The sequence below is a fragment of the Lepidochelys kempii genome, chromosome 2 (genome assembly GCF_965140285.1).
Source record: "Lepidochelys kempii isolate rLepKem1 chromosome 2, rLepKem1.hap1, whole genome shotgun sequence".
Lineage (NCBI taxonomy): Eukaryota > Metazoa > Chordata > Testudines > Cheloniidae > Lepidochelys > Lepidochelys kempii.
The window spans coordinates 172,411,315-172,432,171 of record NC_136381.1 but is presented as its reverse complement, the minus strand read 5'-3'; the positions used below and the strand labels follow the sequence as shown (position 1 = coordinate 172,432,171).

General features: G+C 39.2%; 2 protein-coding genes across 9 annotated transcripts in view; one reads left to right on the top strand and one right to left on the bottom strand.

Moving 5' to 3' along the window:
* CUL1 (cullin 1) overlaps positions 1-14,013 on the top strand; it is an 85,180-nt gene extending 71,167 nt beyond the window's left edge. The window contains exons 13-22 of the mRNA XM_073332777.1: positions 9-140; positions 911-1,028; positions 2,545-2,621; positions 3,508-3,639; positions 6,204-6,296; positions 7,801-7,848; positions 7,930-8,012; positions 10,831-10,936; positions 12,731-12,844; positions 13,460-14,013. Of these exons, the coding sequence (XP_073188878.1) occupies positions 9-140; positions 911-1,028; positions 2,545-2,621; positions 3,508-3,639; positions 6,204-6,296; positions 7,801-7,848; positions 7,930-8,012; positions 10,831-10,936; positions 12,731-12,844; positions 13,460-13,540 (984 nt within the window). The 3' untranslated portion in view covers positions 13,541-14,013. The remainder of the gene's footprint in view (positions 1-8; positions 141-910; positions 1,029-2,544; positions 2,622-3,507; positions 3,640-6,203; positions 6,297-7,800; positions 7,849-7,929; positions 8,013-10,830; positions 10,937-12,730; positions 12,845-13,459) is intronic.
* Positions 14,014-17,823: 3,810 nt separating this feature from the next.
* The window catches only part of EZH2 (enhancer of zeste 2 polycomb repressive complex 2 subunit), an 85,225-nt gene continuing 82,191 nt past the window's right edge, over positions 17,824-20,857 (bottom strand). For all 8 annotated transcript variants that reach the window (XM_073332770.1, XM_078851684.1, XM_073332775.1 and 5 more), the window contains 3 exons: positions 19,959-20,039; positions 19,700-19,784; positions 17,824-18,141 (listed from right to left, as the gene is read on the bottom strand). In XM_073332770.1, the coding sequence (XP_073188871.1) occupies positions 18,081-18,141; positions 19,700-19,784; positions 19,959-20,039 (227 nt within the window). In that variant the 3' untranslated portion in view covers positions 17,824-18,080. The remainder of the gene's footprint in view (positions 18,142-19,699; positions 19,785-19,958; positions 20,040-20,857) is intronic.

Sequence of the window (20,857 nt, the reverse complement as noted above, 5' to 3'; positions counted from 1 at the left end):
TTTTCCAGATGGTTGTATTCAAGTACATTGAAGACAAAGATGTGTTTCAAAAATTCTATGCTAAAATGCTGGCAAAGAGACTGGTGCACCAGAACAGTGCTAGTGATGATGCTGAAGCAAGCATGATCTCTAAACTTAAGGTAAGTCTTCCCTTTCTTAGCACTGGCTAGGGAGGCAATGTTCCTTTCAACACATGATGCATGTATGCACTTTTTAATATTTGATCAGAAAAATACAAAACTTAAAGTTCACACGTCTTTTAACCGACTGGCCATCAGTCTGTCTTTGGAATGAGATCTTGAAGTGGTCCTGCTGCTGTCCACGCAAACAACTGCTGAAACAGCTCCCCAGACTGCCACTTTTCTCTATAACCCTGAATGCTGCCTTAAGAACAATTGATTGCTTTTTGTGTTGCAATTTGGCATGGGCAATAAATAAAATAATCATTAATCAATACAGTTGAGTTCATAATTTTTTTGCGTAATTGTGCTGCTGTTTACAACAATCTTGCCAGACCTTATTTGTGTGCAGTTTTTTGAAGGGGGAGTAAAATGTCAGTAACTTTTTCATTCTCATAGTTGTTATAAAGGGCTAGCAAGTAGACCATACGTTGAGACTAGTAAATTTTCATGACAGTGTTCCCTGGCTGGTTTATTTTAATTTTTAAAATGTTGATCTCACATTTTTGGTGGCAGAACAGCTACAGAAGAAGCAATTAAAATAACACAACTTGTCTAAATGGGTTCAGAACTTTCAGAGTGATTTTTGGACATGCAGGGAATGGGTTGCCATATATTCCTCTAGCAAAATTGATTCCGATCAGAGAAACCCTACTTTTCTTGTTCTGTTTGTTCTCCCTGTGTCAAAATACATGATCTTTCAGACAAAGCTGTGCTCTTTAATTTTACAGCAAGCTTGTGGTTTTGAGTACACCTCTAAACTTCAGAGGATGTTCCAAGACATTGGTGTAAGCAAGGACTTGAACGAGCAATTCAAAAAGCACCTGACAAATTCAGAACCATTAGATTGTAAGTATTCAATTTAATATAACCTTTCTCTTAAAAGCTAAGTTATTGGTGAATTAGCCATACACTCCCTTAATTGTAGAGATACAAGGGGAAATTACCAAGTGTTAAATGAGCGAAGTATTTGATTCATGTAGCATGCCACTGAAAGCTAGAGTTATTAAAACTTCAGCTTGGATAGACTTTTTTTGGGTCTGTTCACTGTCTTCAAACAGCACCTCATGCCTCCTGATATGAACAGGTTCCTCTTTGTTTTACAGATCACTGGGGTTAGCTGTTACAGAGAGAGGATTCAACATAGTGTATCCCCCTCTGCTAAAAGTGAAGCCTGGTGTTTTTGTTAAATGTTTTTTTCCTTTGACCAAAATCATCGCTTAAACAGGGAGACTTTTAGGAATAGTACTGAAAAACGACAGGTCCTCCTTTAGCTCGGTAATTAGGCCTGTCGCTTTCAGATTCAGAGGTCTCTGATTTCAGTTTCTTCTTGAAATGGAGTGCTTCAAGATAGAGTTATCACTTGGTTTTCAGTTAATTACATTCCGTGTTGTGCAAGGTCCACTTCAGGTTTTATATAATTTTATTTTGTAATACATAATGTATTCACTTCTGCCTTGTATCTCAGAGTCTTTCTGTGCTGCAAAAAAAGTCTCAGACCCCAGGTCAACAGGGCTAAAAATAACAATGTAAACGTTCTCACTAGTTCTCACTAGTTCTGGAGTCCGGGCTCTGAGACCCACACCTCCTTGCTGGGTCTCAGCGCCCAGGCTCCAACCTGAGTGAGAACGTCTACACAGGAGCACTGGAAGTTCCCTAAAACCTCCCAGTCTGTGGCCCCATCCCCTGCTCCGCTTCTTCCCTCTGAGGCCCCGCCTCAGACTCACTTATCTCTGCCCCTGTCGCCCGTCCTTAAGGCAGGTAAAAAGTGATGGGGCGATTGCCCTCTCAAACCCCCACTTCCGGTGCCCCTGCATCTGCGTTTCTGTTTTTATCTCTGTAGCATTAGTCCCAAAAGTCTGAGTCAGTTGACCTGAACTCTTAAGACTTTCTTTTGCATTTTGTTTTTTCTCTCCATTATAGATGCACTTTGAGTCTCAAAAGCAATTGACAAACATAAATTTGCCACTTGTGTTCTTGCCAGTAGCAGATTTTTAATTAAATGGTTATGCATGAATTTTGAAAAACCTTATATTTTTCTCTTTTTTTGAAAAGTAAAAACAGGGTAATGAATGAGATTAAATGCATGCAAATGTCAGGGAATATTGACTTTAGATTCTGAGTAAATACACATCTGACCCCTCAACCCTATCTTTGCCTCACACAGTGACTTTAATTTTAACAATATGTTTTATAAATAGTAATAGTTACCCATTATCTTTTGATATTAGTGTCATCACCAGGTCAAGCAACACAGAAACCTCTCCTGTTCGAGTTGGCCTCTCCCAAACTGCACACTGACAGGTCCATAATACCAAAGGGAGATAGCTGTTAGCCTATTAATCTATGTATGTTTCTTTTCCAGTGGATTTCAGTATACAGGTTCTCAGTTCTGGATCATGGCCCTTTCAGCAGTCCTGCACATTTGCTCTACCTTCTGAGGTGAGGTGATAAGCTTTTTAATCTTCTATTAAATAAACTAAAGTTTCAGTTTAAGTTTTTTTCAGAGATGACCTAAAATGAACTCCCAAGTATTTTCTGACATAAAATGTCATGACTTGAACATTTTTGCCTCTGTTAAAGGTGACCTGCAAAGAATTTATTCAAATAAAAAACCTAGATTTTAAATCTCTTGTTTTATGGTGTATAAAGAAAACCTGATTTTTTTTTTCCTGCTTTTTTTTATTTTCAAAGTATCAGAAATGTCAAGTTTTGTCTTTCCTGATTGTGCTGGAGGACCTCCCAGGGGGGAGGTCTGAGATGTGTAATCCTTCTTTGTTACTGATGGGGCACTCATAATCTTTAAACAAGATGGCCTTCCTCCAAAACGTTCAGTAGTCATTAAAATAAAATGAGTGTATGCTTTTAAAGCTCTTATTTTTATTAAGATACGTTGACCCTCTCAATTACTCAGCTTTCAGTCTGTTGATTCTTGAGATGACATGATGGCTGGTTTTCCAGTCTCTGTGGTCCTCATGCTAGCTAAGACCTGAATTTCTGACTTAACAAATGAGTAAGGGAGTAGAAGAGGGGGGAAAGGAAATGACCTTTAAGGCCCTTCTTAATACTTGGAAAGAAACAAAAGAACAATAAGCCTGTTTTCTTTTCCTTTCCATATGACATTTAAAGTGAAGTTGCTCACAAAAGGAAACTCGTATGCAAGTCTGAAAAACCTTTTTTACATTTTCTATCTAGCCCCCCCTCCCCCCTAGGGAAAGGGCATGTTAACAAAGGGTGGTCTGGATTGATTTACATGCTGTAGATTCAAATATACTTCCAAGTGTGAAAATGCAGTGATGTTGTTTTCATTTTTATTTTTTTTATACAGTTGGAACGAAGTTATCAGAGATTTACAGCTTTTTATGCCAGTCGTCATAGTGGAAGAAAATTGACCTGGTTGTATCAGCTATCCAAAGGGGAACTGGTTACCAACTGTTTCAAAAATAGATACACATTACAGGTAAGAATAACCTTGTATTAGTGAAAAGGTTTAGTGAATAATTGAGTAGTCTAAACATTTTTGTGATGAGTTCTTCCAAGCTGTTCTGTAGAGGGACCTTAGTGTTGGAAGTCCCTAACTTGGTCTATTTTTTGGTATATGTCAGGTAAATTACAAAATTATACATGTAATTCTGTGTATTGGGGAGCAAAGTTTCAGAATAAATGTTTCATGTATCTTAAAAATAAGAGGCAAGCCTTCACAAGCATCCCTACAAAAGCAAAACACAAGTGCACGATGGTGGAGAAAAAATTAGGAAATATATTTTAGTTCTAAACTTTGGAGGTGGTTAAAGAGTGAGAAGGAAAATCATTTAAAAATTATGCATATCACTGAGTTTCCTTTTAAAGTGTTTAAGGGCCAGATTTTCTGAAGAATTCAGAACCCACTTAGACATAAAAAATAATGTGGGTAGATTTTTCAAGTGCTCAAAACCGTAAAAGGCTCCCTTTGGAAATCCTTCCCACTTCATTTTAGTGCCTAAATAGGAGCTGAGCTCTTTTGAAAATGTGGCCTTAAAAGTTTTTCCATTGCTTTTTTCCAAAAGATTTCTAGCTTGTCTTAATCCTTGTATGCCAGCAGTCCCTGAGATATCCATTGTAAGAAGATGAACTGTTTTTTAAAAAAAAAAAGTGAGATCAGTGGGTTGATAGTTTTATAACCCCAGCACCTATTTTATACTCCTTTTTAAAATGGCTGAGTACATTCTCCCAAAGTTATTCAGTATGGTATAAGCTTCTGGTTTTCGGGGAGGGGCTAAATCTGACTTAGATTCTGCCCTGAATTAAAACAGTGACTACCTATGTCAACACACAAACAGCCTAATATAAATATAGGGTATGTTGAGCTCTATTTTGTACTTGTCTGAACACTGAAACCAAGTGAGTAAACGCTATATAATGGGATTTGACGTTAGCATTTTAAATTCATGTAATAATTTCGGTAATCCTCCAAGGCTATGTCTACATTACGAGTTTGGGAGGTGATTCCCGTGCTTGTGTATAACATTCATGCTAGCTCTCATCCAGTAGCAGTCTAGCTGCAGCAGCATAGGTAGTGGCAGTGGAGGCAGGGCCAAGCCCATTGGTTTCAGGCATGTGTGTACTTGGCACGGATCAGCTGCTGCTACTCGTGCTGTCATGGCTACGCTGCTATTGACACTTATGCCAGCTCGATGAGAGCTAGCGCGAGTACCGGTACACTCAAATCAGATTCCTGGCTCGTAGTGTTTGACCCTAAAGCGTGTGTATATTGTGCCTGGCCACTCTGAAAACCACGTATGCACATCGCTTAACTCACAGGAGTAACCCAGTTGACTTTAAAGCTAAACGTGTGCATAATTGTGTGCAGGATCAGGTCTTTTATCTGACCAGCTAAAATAAACTGAGACTTTTGCCTTCTCAAATACCTTACTCAGACGAACTTATGCATTTAATGTACATTTATATTGTCAATACTACTGGCGATAAACATGAACAAACCATAAGTGTGTGACTGTAGTTCATCGGCCTTGATGAAATTAGTCTCTTATCTACAGTTGTATGTTAAATGTTTCCAATGTCATGTTGTGAAATCCAATAGTCTGTGTCTAGGTTCTGTATTAAGGATAAAGTGGAAAATACTCATAATTGGGTAACAAATATTTTGAAATCAGAAAACGTATGGGTAAAGAGAGAGCTATAGCTTTGGCACCACGATACATGGAAGGAACCGTCTTCAAGTAGTTCAACTGGTCACAATCGTAGGATTTAAATTTAAAGAATACTGGAACAATGGTGGGCACATGCAAAATACACAGAGAGACTTGCTGCATTGCATAATGATTCCATTCAGGGTTCCTGGTCTGAAGATTTATCTCCCATTTTAAATAGCAAATCTTGTGTTTTATTGGCAGTTCCATGAAGCTCTTTAAAGAGCACAGTCTGAAAGCATGTGAGCCTGATTTCTCAGTTCTCAATTATCGTTCACACGTACACCTGTCATTCAAGTTTGTGTTTGTGTCAGAAGGCATGAATATGTCTCACTGTTAGTTGTGCTGCAAACATTATGCCTATTTGCTTTCTCATTATATTTTGGCATACAGGAAAATTTACTCAAAATCTTTCAAAAAATAACTATAGTACAGTCCCTAGCTCCCATTTTTTAAAAATAGTACATTTTTGAAAACTAGATTTTTGCTTAAACATCCATTTGAATGCTGTTTAATAGCTGAGAAGAAATGGTAAACTTGGATACGAAGGATCATTTAAAAGTACATTGAATATTCACTTTTTTAAAGTGATGAATCCTTCCAATAGAGTATTATGAACTTTTGTTTGCCTAGCCATAATTGTTTAATTATCAGGTTTCATCAAGGTTTCAATTCAGTCGGGGGGTGGGGTGGAGGGAGGTGCTGTTTGTGGGTGTGCGTGTTCGTGATTGGTGAATTTTCCAAGGCATTCAAGTTCAAATACACATTCAAGTTGTGCGCATTTTCACTTAGATTTTATATTTGGCCTTTCTTTTCTTTCTTTGGGGTCTGGAAGGCATCGACGTTCCAGATGGCAATCCTACTACAGTACAACACAGAAGATGCCTATACTGTTCAACAGCTGACAGACAGTACTCAGATAAAAATGGTAGTGTCTTAATTATGTATTGTATTACACTAGTTTTATGTTACCACTGCAATGTAAAGTCTCTGGTCATGGGGTTCAGCCCACTTACTGCTATCATGAAAAGGGGAGCAGAAGGTGAGATCTGTTTGACTTAAACGTTAGTTTTTGTTCTTCTGGTAGCAGTTGTGTTGCTTTGTTGGTCAACTTACCTTCCTGTTCAGTTTCCAGTAATCATAACCTCTTCTAGGTTTTATTTCTGAGGTTTCTAGCAAATCCTGAAGTGTGTAGACACTCTTACTAATCACTATGCTGAATTCTTTAGAATTATATTACTCTCTGCCTCTCTCCTCTGCTCCTGTAATTCGTCATTGGTTTTCTAGTGCGTGTGTTTTTGTTTTAAAACTTCTGTTTTTGGGAAACCTGGTAGTCTCCCTTTATTATCAAGTTCCTAGACTTTCCCATATGTTTTATATCCTGAAAGATTAAGAACGTGAACACGTTGAGAATATAGGCACATTGGCTAAGCGTTTGTTTTACTTGGAGAGGCAATGCCCTACTGTTTCTTCAAAAGCAGACGCTGTACCTCAACTGTTAAGAACCAGGTGTAAATAGGCTCACATGAGGTCTGCTAGGGCATGTCAGGGAAAAGCAAATTATCCATGGTCTGCAAACTTAAGTGACCTGCCAAAGAGAGAATAAATCTGTGAACACAAATTAGAGTTTTGGATGCTTCATAGAAAATTCATAGGTGTTTGTCCACAGGGGGGAATTGCCTCTCTTTTATGGACATTGTCAGCCACCGAAGTAGCTGCACCCAGTGCAAACCAATAGCTGTAAACAGATAGAGCTGCTATTTTCACGGATGGAGCTTCCACCTGCTTCAAACTGGGTTCAGTTTCAGCAGGGAAAATAGCAGCTTCACATGTCTATACTGGAGATATACACTGGTGCAGCTTCCTCAGGGACTGGCCTCCAGTGTTTTGTATTGGGAAAAAAATATTCAGACATCTGCCATCGTGCATTTTCTGAGTTCTTACTCAGCATAAATGAAATAGTCTTTGGATAGATGCTTTCCTGCATGTCAGCACTATTTCGTGGGGAAAGGGTCATTAATGGGGTAATTGGAAATTTGTCTGGTTGAGGAACCTCAGAGTAGTCTGGCACAAAAAAGGGGAAAATCTACGATTGGGTTCATGCTAAAGTGGAATGCTTTGTCTTTAGTCCTCTAAAATGAAAAGTTTTTAATATTTCCCTGAAGCTTTTGTGGTATTTTTCAATCATTTATTCTCACTGTCTGAATGCTCGACATGTTGTATTTTTCAATTTTTCTGTACCTATTGGTGATTTTTTTCAATTCTGCCTGCAGGACATATTTTTGTAGCTATGAAAAATGAAATTTGAATAGTTCCAGTACATTGCAGGACCTTTCAATTATTTTGTTATAACTCAATGTCAAAATTAATTGGACATTTGAAAGAAAAATGTATTTTAAGTTTGCATTGATAATTTCTCCTCTAACTTGTAGGATATCTTGGCACAAGTTCTACAGATCTTACTGAAGTCAAAGTTATTGGTAAGCTCTTTTGCTTTCTTGCATATTTAATTTATAGAAAAACATTTTAGCAAATATACAATAATTTTTTGTTTGTTGTAGGTTTTGGAAGATGAAAATGCAAATGTGGATGAGGTGGAATTGAAGCCAGATACCTTAATAAAACTATATCTTGGTTACAAAAAGTAAGAAGAATCTAATAGTATAAACCAGTTGTGTATAAATGGTAACAATCTGTTTCTCTGAAGCTCCTGCTATTTATAGTGTCACTTTAGCAATGCTATAGCTATGGTTGAGCAAGCAGTCTAATGGGTCTATAAAGCAAACAGGATGGCACTCACCAGCAGTGTCAGTAAACATACTCTCACCTCTTCAGCTCTTGATTCTTGCTAGTCACTGGGGCACAGTAAAATCTGGTTTAATTTAGTTAGACTTTGATCACGTAGACACATTTGGCTAGTGTGCCATCACCCGTTTTTTGCCATTGGTCCTGACTTACGCAAGCCAAGTAAATAAATTACATTTAAAGGGGTCTTAATTTTAAAAAAAAAAAACCCACCAAATCCAAAGATTTAAGCGCATGGCCATTAAAAACAGCCCCTGAAAAAGATCAGTGTGCTTATTTAGAGATTTTGAGCGCTGAAGTGCCTTAAAAACTAGGATTCTCTTTGCAGTTTCTTTTTTTTCGCTCCTGTTGTTCCAATGCCATTTTTATAGCTATACATCTCAAACTATACAGTAGTGGTTTTTGTGTAATCTCAGTTATGAATTCCATACTGATGATGGTTTATTTAAGAAACCTTTTAGTCTAGCGCATGTAACTTAATCCACATTCTAAAAAATAAACCACATTTTGTGTGAAATGAAATGAAATTTGTATTTAGAAATCCTCCCTTGTATTTAATCTTTTTTTCCTTTCCTCCATATCTGAGCTAGAGGGATGTTCCAAACAAACTAGAGGGCTGAGTATTCTCTCTTATGAGAATTCATAAACAGTTATATTATTTGGTGTTAGCAACACTGATGTTGTTATGCTTTGTCTAGAAGTAACCTCTTATTTACATGTAATTATAGCCATATCAGATTTACAAATTCTATAGTCGAGTGTTCTAAAATAATGTCACTTATTTTAAATGTGGAATGGTAATAATTAGCCATGTGATCAGCAGGTACCATGATCATCCTTGTGCAGTGTTCTTTAACACTGGATGTATTTCTACCTGTTTTGTTTTAATGTTCACTATCTTTTTTTTATACTCTCCTTTTTACGAAGCAATCACTTCTTTTGTTTGAATTTCAAAATCAGTTAAATAGAGAAAATTCTGTTTTCACCAGTGCAGTGAATTCATAGGGATGTTTATAACTATGGCTTATTTGAAAAATATCAAACTGCAATAGTGGGTTTTGGGTCAGGATTTCTACCAATCTTCATAAAATATACAAATGTGTAATGCAACAATATCTATACTTGAAACAAATTAATTAACATTATTATGAAGGAAAAATTCCAGATTTAATCAATCCTCTCCTTGCTAGGATCAGAATGTAGTAAGTTAACCAACATATTGACTTTTCTCCTAAATGTTGTAATTCCCTGTTGTCCATGTGTATGCTCATAGAATTGGAGTGCAGCATCAGTTCCATTTCTCTCTCATAGAGGCAGCACTCTGAGTGAGGCCAAAAGTCTGTGGGATAACTAATTGCAGTTGATCTGGTAAATAAACAATAATCCAAATTGTTCACAGCTTGTTCTTGAGGAAGATTAAGTGGTAAATTTTCAAAGTTCTGTTTTCAAAAGTAACTTACAAGCCTAACGGTCAATGAGACTTAGGTTTCCTAAGTACCCGAGTGACTCTTGAAAATAGGGCTTTGGCTCTTTTGAAAATGTTATCCTTGGTTCCCAGAACAAATCTTAAGCTTTGTTTTATTTTTAGGTAAATTTAATACAAATGGAAGTTTTGCTTTGAGTTTTTATTGTTAAAGTTCCTGCAGTATCAAACTCTCTCATATGCATTGTGCTAGTAGTTGTTGAGGACCAGAAAGTGAAACTGGCATATAGGGTTGTACTGTCTTAAAGCCCTGATCCTGTGACAGTGACCGTGTCTGTGTGGATGGACCCATATTGACTTCAGTGGGGTTTCACATGGGTGCCAGGATCGACACATGAGGATGCAGTTCCAGTTTTGGGTTCCATGTGAAGTACAATGTAAATAGTGAACAAATATGAATGGTAAAAATAAATGAACCTTAGAATTGAGTAATGCAGGTAAATCTCCCCCCCCTCCCCCCCCAGATATAAGTTCCTTTTAAGTTTCAAAGTCTGTACTCCTTTGACAGTCAAATGCACAAGTAGTTTTTATTTGACTTTTGTGATCAAAATTCCTAGGTTTCAAACATTATATTTTGTTATCTTAGTTATTTTTAAAACAAAGCCATAGTTTGAGATCTATTTGGTTTTCTCCTTAAAAGAAGACTCAAAACTTAATTGAAATGTGCAGTTCTCCCAATTTAAGTCTATGCTTTTGCACCAGAATTTTGTCCAAATGTGTTCTGATTCTGCAAACTCAGGGGGGGCTATTCACATAAGAAAGAGTTTGATGGATAAATCTCATTATCACTTTGAAAAATCACAAACCTTTCTTGTATTCACCATTTTGTTGGGATTATGGTATATAGGGTCCAGTTGTGCTTCTGTACCCTAGAGTACAATGAAATGTATTCCATCTGGCCTAGGTAGCCTTTACAATAAAGAATATCACAGTGTTAAGATCATTTGAAGATCACTGCCCAATGTCACATTTGGGAGAAAGGAGGCAACTATGAAATTTCTCTCCTATCCTATCCTCCTTGTCCCTAAGTAAGAAAAGCTGTGTTGGGAGCAAATGGGGGAAATTCGTTCTTTTTGTAGAACTGGAAATGGAAGGAGTAATCAGATATTCCCAACTTTCCATTCAGATTTTCTTTCTGAAATTAGGCTAATTATTTACTTCCCTTTCCTGGCAGCAAAAAATTGAGGGTCAACATCAATGTGCCAATGAAGACTGAACAGAAGCAGGAGCAGGAAACTACACACAAAAATATAGAGGAAGACCGGAAACTACTGATTCAGGTGCGTTGGATAGTAGTTTGATGAGATCAACCACATGGCATTGTAGGCGATCTACGACTGCTAGTACCAAATATCCCCAGCTGCCGAAGAGTACACTAAATAGCTCTTGAGTTACTGCAGTGAATTCTTTGCCAGGTGTCTGGCTGGTGCGTCTTGCTGACATGCTCAGGATCTAGTTGATGATGCCATATTTGGGGGTCAGGAAGGAGTTTTCCCCCAGGTCTTTGCCTTCCTCTGCAGCGTGGAGCATGGGTCAGTTCCTGGTTTAACTAGACAAAATGAGAGATTCTTTATAACATGAAGTCTTTAAATCATGATTTGAGGACTTCAGTGACTCAGCCAGAGGTTAAGGTCTATTATAGGAGTGGGAGGCCTGAGGTATGCAGGAGGTCAGACTAGATGATCACAATGGTACCATCTGGCCTTAGTCTGAGTATGCTTCAGCCCATGAACTAAAGCTCATAACTTTTCAATACTTTTCATGAAAATATTGCAAAATCTTGCTTTTTTATATTTATTCCTAAATGAACACAATTCCTGGGTAAAACAAACTTGAAACAAAAGACATATAATAGGATTTTCAAATATTTATCTTCTATAAATAGAAAATGTAGGGAGATGGCTTTTTGTTGTTGCTGACATTGAACAACATAGTAAGGAGCGTTTAGGTTCTGAGGATTCATACATTGATTTTGCTGGGCATCTAGACGAGATGTAAACTCCAGAATGTTGTTCAGATTTAGATGAGCATCGTGGAGTCGGCTTGCATTGTACCAGCTGCAACTCCAAATCCACCTACCGAGGAAAAAGTTGTATTGGCTCTAAGTGTGCTAATGTTGCCATCGCTGTCCATTACTAATCCTGGCCTTATGCAAAGCAATTTGTAATCATGTAGATTCTTATGTGCCTAAGAACAGGCTTATGGCGAGTGTTGACTGTTTTAATCAGACACTCTGAAACTTCTCAGTAAGAACTCTGTGTATGCGCGTTGCACCACTGGTCAATGTTTTCATCCCCCTCTTCGTTAGCAGATACAAGCCACTGGTAGAGGCATGATAAAGCTCTGAAGGCAGTGTTTCCCAAACAGCGGGTCACAGGAAGGCTCTAGATGAGCTGTGGGCCTGATGCGGAGGAGAGGCCCCTAAGGGGGAGAGAGTGTTGGAGAGTGAGTCCACTGCTCAGTGGTGACTCCTGTCTAGGGTGACCAGACAGCAAGTGTGAAAAATCGGGACGGGGGTGGGGGGTTAATAGGCTTCTATATACGAAAAAGCCTCAAATATCGGGACTGTCCCTATTAAATCGGGACATCTGGTCACCCTACTCCTGTCCTGTAGGACTGGGCCCAGCTCCAGGTGTTGCCATCTGGTGAAACGCTACACTCCCTAATTTGACTCGGCCGCTCCTCTGTTATGACAGAGGAGGCTGGGCCAAACCTGAGTTGCCCTGTGACCCCATATGCTACGTTGCAGTCCTAGGGTTGCCAACTGTCTAATTGCACAAACCCAAACACCATTGCCCTGCCCTTCTCCGAGGCCCCACCCCTAGCTCACTCCAGCCCCCTTCCCTCCCTCGCTTTCCCCCACCCTCACTCACTTTCACCGGGCTGGGGTAGGGGTAGGGGGTGCAGGGGTGGGGCTGAGAGGTTTGGAGTCTGGGATTCGGACCCTGTATGGGTCTCAGAAAGACAAATGGAGTTGGTGGGTTGTCTTAGTAAAAAGTTTGGGAACCACTGGCTTGATCCACAATGGCAAATTGTATCTTCCTAAGAAAGTCTGTTTCTACTTTGCTATTTAGGCTGCTATTGTGAGAATTATGAAAATGAGAAAGGTTCTAAAACACCAGCAGTTGCTTGGAGAAGTTCTAACCCAGCTGTCCTCAAGATTCAAACCACGAGTTCCAGTAATTAAGGTATGTCAGATCAGCAATAATGGATCTTAATTTTTTTAACAAGTGTCTGAGTTAATGGAATGATTTTAGAAAGATTAAAGAAATAAGTTATTCAACTATTATACTTTTAAGTAGGAAACGTTTAAATATTCTCTTATAGCTTCTCCAAACATACTGGTATGGGGAAGCTAAATAATAAGACTTCGTCATGTGCCAATAAGCATACTGTAGCGTGAATTGTAAAATAATAATTTATCATACAGTTGTCAAAATAAAGGAACCAGATACATCTTGGTTTAATTGTTTTATTGCTCACTTACAGAATAATAATGTTCAGTGAGTCTCCCAGGGAATTAGTGACATTTGACAGTATCAAATCACCTTTATTTCATTGAATGGTGTTTGTGAGTGGCGTCTTCGAGGCATGGCCAAAAAATTCCCATAGTTTAAATGGTCCATTATTTATGCCATTTCCCTGCTAAATAGTTTTAATGCTAGTCTTCAGGAGAAATATGTATTCAGCATGGCACTTAACAGTGAAAACGTTTTCTTGCTCTTAAAATACCTGCTGCAAAGTGCCTGTCTGGGGTTTGTTTTATGAAATGCACTCCTGGCCTTTCCCCATCTCTCCTACAGAAATGCATTGACATTCTGATTGAGAAGGAGTACTTGGAGCGTGTGGATGGTGAGAAGGACACCTACAGTTACTTGGCTTAGCATTTTTATTAGCAGTTGTCTGACTGTGTGAGACGCTCAGCAAATAGTTATGTGATTGAAAGAATGAAAACAACTGAACTTCATAGCAGCCAGTCTGCTGCCATTTGGACCTCCCTTTTTAATAACTGAGACCAGGACTCCCATCAGCCAGTCTCAGATTTACATCGGAACTGCTCAGGATTGACACATTTCAAGTATGTAAATATGGACACCGATGCCATTTAACCTAATTTAAGAACAGAAAGGAATCAAACCCTTCTCCACTGAGGGTTGCATGCTACTGCATTTAAATCAATACATGGGCTATATGCTAAATAGCTGCCCCCACAGGCAGTGCTTAGAAATGTCGGCAGCACTTTGAGAGCGAGTCTGAAGGGACCTATGTGTAATCTGCTATGAAAACCCATTTGTATAGTGTGTTTCATTTTTTAATGTGATAAATAAAAAAAAAATTAAAAGATTTCTGTACAAGTTGCATTTGGTTTTATTGTTCTAAGTTTCACTACTTTCTAAATGTAAATAAAAGGTCTAATGATTATGAAAGCTACAGTAATTCATTAGTTTTGCTTTCTTTCATTTCCCTGTGATTCAAGCAAAACACAGCACTGGATTGAAAAATCATTCTGTATCTGTGGCTTGGTGGGGGAGGAGTGTGCACTGAATTGTGCGCACGGATTTTTTCAAGATAAATAGCAGAAACTTGGAAGATGGGCAACAACGTTTTGGCATTTGTTTCAGAATTTTTCTAAAATGGATACACCAGAAACTAAACTCATCTACTTATGCTGTTAGGTGATATTTTTGGCCAAGATTAATCATGTCACTTTTCTGAATAGTGTGGTAATATATTTTGGATGCACATTCCCACAGACAAAACTATTAAAATTAGGTACTTAAAATGGGAATAAATGCTTTAGTTTTGAATCTTAGAGCATGTGTGCTGATGCTCAATCTTTTTTCATATAGTGAGTGAACTCTAGCTCTAACATCTACAGCATTGTTTCTTTAAACTTACATAATCTCCTGGCTGTGGAAGCCTGATTAAAATACAATAAAGCCAAACCCTTGTTTCCTAATGGTGGGAGTTCTGTACTCACTATCTCTACAAATGGAAAATAAATTCTTGCTCTGAGCGTTTCCAAGTCCTCATTGTGAGCAGAGGCTCCAACTTGATTTTCCAGGTGCACCTTCTGCACTCAGACACACCATAGCATTAAACCTTTTTCTTAGAAATCCCCATTCCCTCACAGTGTGCGTTATGGGAAGTGAAGAGAGGTGGCTAACAAAGATGTGTGAGGAGATTGTCTTGGCAACTCTGCACCTCCTGGACTTGAAGCATTTAGAGGGGATAAAACGGTTCTGGTTTTGCTTTGTTGAAAACACTGCTGCTTTGCCCTAGTGAAGACGTAACAAAAAATGGCCAGAAAAAGTGGCAAAAATGACTATACCCTATTGAATTAATTGTGGGGAGCTGTTACAAGTGAGCTAAAGGCTTTAAAAACAGTCTTGTGTCACACCCATCTCTAAAATCCCCTTTAACTGGGATTTGGTCCTGCTTTGAGCAGGGGGTTGGACTAGATGACCTTCTGGGGTCCCTTCCAACCCTGATATTCTAAGAGGTGTGCATGCTGCTACTAGGCCTGTGTCAACACACTGCAGTCTGCCCTTACAGTAATACAAACTGTTGGGAAGGTGGTAAATGCCATTTGTAGTTTAGAGGAATGTTTTTGCCAGTTTTAAAGTGCTGCATTTTTGACACACTGACTTGTATGCAAGCCATGGAGTTGGTGGTTGTTTTGGGTTAGGCTCATTCAAAAATGTTTCTGCAGAACACTCAGCACTTTTCCCTGGGAAGAAGGACTAAGCTAGAAATGGAGGGGGGAGAACGGTTACAATGCCAGAAATGGTTATTGCTCTGCTATGGCTTACCAAGCTCCTTGTTTAAACTGCAGCCTGTGTAGCTCAACTGCGGTCCGATAGTTTCTACACAAGGATAGGAGTGCTCTGGACCAACAAACGGAAGCAGAAGAAAAAATCTGGTTAAAGTGAGCTAGCAGATGGATTTATAGCCACTTTCTGAGATGGCCTGTGGAGAACCCAAGTTAATAGAGCAGCAATTATCCATTTCTGCTAGTGCTCCCAAAATACTGAGAAGGGTACAGGGTGGCAACAGGTCTGTGGAGTCTTCAATATAAGCTGGCTGCAGGCCTGCAGGGCTGCTGTTTTTCCTGTAATGAGGTATGGATGAATTCTTGGTTTCTGCTGGAGCCTTTGAAAAATAGCTACAAGATAGTGACAGGTTTCAGAGTAACAGCCGTGTTAGTCTGTATTCGCAAAAAGAAAAGGAGGACTTGTGGCACCTTAGAGACTAACCAATTTATTTGAGCATGAGCTTTCGTGAGCTACAGCTGATGCATCCGATGAAGTGAGCTGTAGCTCACGCTCAAATAAATTGGTTAGTCTCTGAGGTGCCACAAGTCCTCCTTTTCTTTCTACAAGATAGTGGAAGTTGTTCCAGCAGAGACCGATGGAAGTTAGTCTAGCCTTAGGATAATGCGTTGCTGCATTATTTCAGCATGAGGGAATACCACTGGTGAGTACTGAGGGGACTGCTGACATTGCAGCACTTGCCTTGTGGAAGCTAATGGCACCAGTTTGGGACCACTACAGTGGTGGCTGTCTGTCAGGGAGGTTTGTATGGCAGATGTTGCAGGGGTGAGTGATCAAGGTAACTAAGATCCCTGGGGGATCGAAACTGGGGTTTGAGAACTGTGCTCCCATCTGGCATGTGACTATAATTTAATACCCAGTGTGTAACTTCTTGCAGTAAAATTCATATATTGAGCCCATCTACTTTGTGAAAGTTTAGCCTTGCCCTTGTCTGCAGTTTTGAGTGATAGGGCTCTGGCAGCTGTTGTGCACCAAAAGCAAAGAACGAATGCTGACTTTCACACTAAACCAAAAATCAAGCTAATCCCATTTCAAAACAAGCCAATCCCTAAGTACCCAACACTGACTAGATCCCCTCCAGTGTGCAGTCTGGGACTGTAGTAGGGCCACTGCACCCCTGACTCCCCCCCCTTGCTTGCCAGGAGTTAAATCCAAAAAAAAAAAAAACCTACAACCCAAAAACAAGCCCAATTTCTGTTTTTTGCCCCACAGGTTTGGCATGTCAGGTTGGCAATAGCAGCTCTTGCAAATGAAGGAGGATGACTCTGGGAAGTAGAGGACAGAACAAAACAATACTGACAATAGCTGGTTTTGACCTTTCTTAAAGGTTTCATTTTGAACCTTACTGAAATGTCTTTGTACAGCAACTTGTTCCTTTGCAAATTTTCAACCAGCTCTCTCTGTACAGCTGAGTTCCATAGTGGGTGCTGCCCTGTTTTGGCAAACTTGAGGGCTGTGCAGTAGTAAATCAGCCAGGATCAGGTACCACTATTACAAAAAAAGCCAATTCAAATCCATCCACTTCAGACTTGCAGCTGTTAGTATGCTGAGGCCACCCTAAAACAGTGGTCGCATGCCCCGAGGGATACATCTAGATATTTGCCTAGTTTCACAACACACTACATAAAAAGTACTAGAAACAGTGACTTATTTATATACTATACACTGAAATGTAATTAGTAATTAAAAAAATCAAGTAGAATATAAATGTTGTATTGTGATTTTGTGAACAAGTAGTTTTAAAGTGAGGTGAAACTTGGGGGTATGCAAGACAGACTCCTGAAAGGGGTACAGTATTCTGGAAAAGTTGAGAGCTTTAGGGCAGTGGAAGGACACTGTTCCATACTTACTTTTTCCCTTTGGAAGAGAATTAAGATAAGTGTAGTTTAAGAACTAAAGTAGCCTTAAATCAGGCTTGTGTGTAGAGGCTGTTAACTAAAGGCATGCATTTGAAGTGTATTAATGAACATGGACTCACCTAGAACGCAATTAAGATGCCCCCACATACAGTTTGGAGAAAGGGTCTATGCCTGCCCCAATTTAAAGACTACCACTCAGTTCAAGTGAATACACAGGTTTAGGTACTAACTTGTCCTTAAAAACAAAGCAGCAGGGGGACTGAATTTATTTTCCTCTGCTTCCCAGTCAGCTAATTGTGTTTTAGTCCCCCACAGACAACAGGCTAAATAAATACTCATTTTAAAAAAAATAAAACCACACTTGTTGCTGCTTTTACCTTTTCTTTAAGTGCACTATGTACCCTCAAAAGACTTTCTCTACCGAAATTATTTTAACTGCCTAGAACACCCACTATCGCTCAAATACACTCAAAATGAAGAAGTTCAAGTATCCTTTATTCAAGGTTGAAAAATGTACCACACCGCATTATTGCAAAAGTTCATTGGTACAAAACACTTTGCAGCTAGTGAGAAGGCAATAAAAAGTTGATTTTGAAATTTGTTACTATAAATTACTGGTACAGTACTTTGCAAATTCAGGATTTCAAATTGCATCATTTTTCTAAAATTGCCCACAGTACTAGAAAATTCCTGGAGATAAGGCAGCTGTTCAAAAGTAGAGGTAGCTGGTATCAAGGGATTTCCATTTCTCTTTCAATGCCTACATATTTCAGTGCATCAGCCTGGCTATATCTGGGGAGGAAAAAAGACGTACACATCAAAGACAAGATTAATAAAGTTGTAGCATACTCGGTCCCATCAGTAACATCAAGAGGAGTTTAAGGTGCTGAGCCTCTCAAAAATATTGGGATCCAGTCACATAAAAGGTTGAACACACTTCTGTTGCCTTTGTGCCCTTGCATTTAAGTTATTGCGCTAGAAGAAGACAAAGGAACAACCATGGTGGTAGAGTGCTCTAGTGCTGTGAGAGCCCAATTCATGTTAAAACAGAGACTTTGGGGTAGAAATCAGTGTGCATAGACTTGTGGGAATTTCATTCAACTGATAGATGATAATGCTTAGTTGGGAGCTTTTTTTTAAACTTTAAATTTCCAGTTGTAGGAGAAGAAGAGGAGGAAGAATAATACCAGACATTGTATAGCTTGTGTTAGCTACAATAAGAGTGTCTTGAATATCAACATAATTATCTTGAAATCAAATAAGTTCTCAAGCAGCATTTTTCTCACTTTGACTGATGGAAATATTTTTTCACGTGTGTGTATGTACAGTGAAACAATGTTTACTGAAATTTGCCAATAAAAATCTAATCCATCCAAGGCTAAGTATAAACTGATAGTCAATAAATTTAGGCTGGAAATTAGATGGTTTCTAACCATCAGAGGAGTGAAACAGCCTTGCATTAGTTTGATAAATATATAAACAGGACAGATGGTGCGTTGCCTGTCATAGCAGGGGCCTGAACGCAATGACCCAGGAAGTTTGTTCCAGAGTTGTGTTTCCATAAACGGCAATCAGTGGACCAGATTTCTAAAGCTACTCAAGCTACTTTAAATCACCTTTGGATATGGGACTTAGCTGTCAAAATCATTCTGGCTTTGCAACACTAAGCAGAGCAATGCCTGTCTTTAAAAATCTGGTCCAGTGTGCCGTCCGCACTAGATAATGAATGGCGCAACTGTTTGCTCCACCTGTGTGTTTAAATAGCACATAAGGCAGGAGGCTTAAGCCTAATCTATACTGGAAAAGCACCAGTAGCACAAATGTTTTATTTTGCTTGGGAATTTAAAAGAAACAACTCACAAGCACTTTAAAAATGTCTCAATCACCCATGACAGATTTTACTGGCAAAAGTTCTAAGTGTAGATCTGGTCTTTTATAATTGGCAAACTTGGGTGTTATTGGGGGGGGGAGGGGGAGATACGTAAAGTTTAGATACTTGTCCCATCCTTGTCTCTTCCGTATAGAACAGTGATATTCCTCCCTATAAGGTCTGGGCTTTAAGTGTTCAAGGTTCTGACTAGCTGCTTTAATGAGACTGTGCCCTTGAGTTCCAGAGACAGAAGTGCCCCAAGTTCATGGCTGTCTCTTTCGCCAGCAAAATCCCAGCATTTGAGGGAGGAAGACAACTGCTGGCATAAGCCATCTGCTGAGACCCAAAGCTGGATTTGAGGTAAAGGGTGAGGCATCTAAATGACATGATCCAATCTCAGATATTAAAGGTTCAATGTGATGAAAAATCAGGCTTGGCCACAGTGGCCCTAGAATAAAGATCTTGTTCTAGTGTACCAACCTGTAGTCAAAAAACAGCTCTTCACCAGTCTGAATGGCTCTCTTAGCAAATATACCTATTCTGTGATCTCCATTAACCATCATAACTGTTTAAAAAGAGAGAGAGAGTATAAGGTCAGGGTCTTAGCTCACATTTGCATGACTTATTTGTATTTACACATTCTGCCACCATTTAAACGTGTATTCTTATTCAACGTTCTACAGTAATGATGTTTCATGTATTGTTAGACTAACCATAGTTTAACTTTGTCTGGTATTACCTTTTGCATAGCAGTTGGGATTTACTGAATGGTTTGCAAAGCGGATTTTGTTACCCTTGCGTGTTGCATCAACCACAAAATCTAGAAGAGAATGTGAGTAGTTAGAACAGGTTTCTTCTAAAGAGCTTTCTAAGCACATCTGAGAATATGCTGTACAGCTCATAGCCTATTTTATGCACCTGTCAGGTTATAACTTTAGAGTGTTCAGCTTCACACATGAAAGTCATTTTGAAAAACCTTCTCCGATGTTAACTTTTCCTCAGGGAAGGCTAACAAGTTGCTATATTAAAATATCATGGCATTTGTAGTTAAACATTCTAAACTTCCTAAAATTGAGGTTTCCACCTGCTAATCTTTTTCACATTCCACCTCCATCCATCTCCTGCCCAAATGATGTACACTGATGTTTCTAAATTAGATGGATTCTTTCCTTCCAAGTCTACAAGCTGTTTAAAATGTACTGACCTTTTTATATAAAGAGCTTCCTTCATGAACTTTTTGCAGCACTTAGGGCTAGATCCACAAAGGGACTTCAGTAGTACAACAGTGAGCATTGTGACACCTAACTTTTAAGCACCATGCTGTCCCGTAGCATCCCCAGCCATGAGGGAGGCTCCCGAGAGTTAGGTTCCTAATAGGATTTCTCAGAAGCCAGCATGCTGAGCTGGGAATGGCCTAAAATAGGCCCCATCTCTTTCCTTAGCATTTCCTACTGCCTAAGCCCCATCTCTAAAAGGTGTTTAGGCACCTGATTCGTGGACAAACCCTTTCACAAAAGACAGTTACAGAGGACTCTACATGTACATGAGGCCCAATATGGTAGGTATGCTCTGAGAGTGCCCACTGGATCAGGCCCCGCAGGTGAGATAGGCAGGAATCACCTACTCTGAGAATCCCAC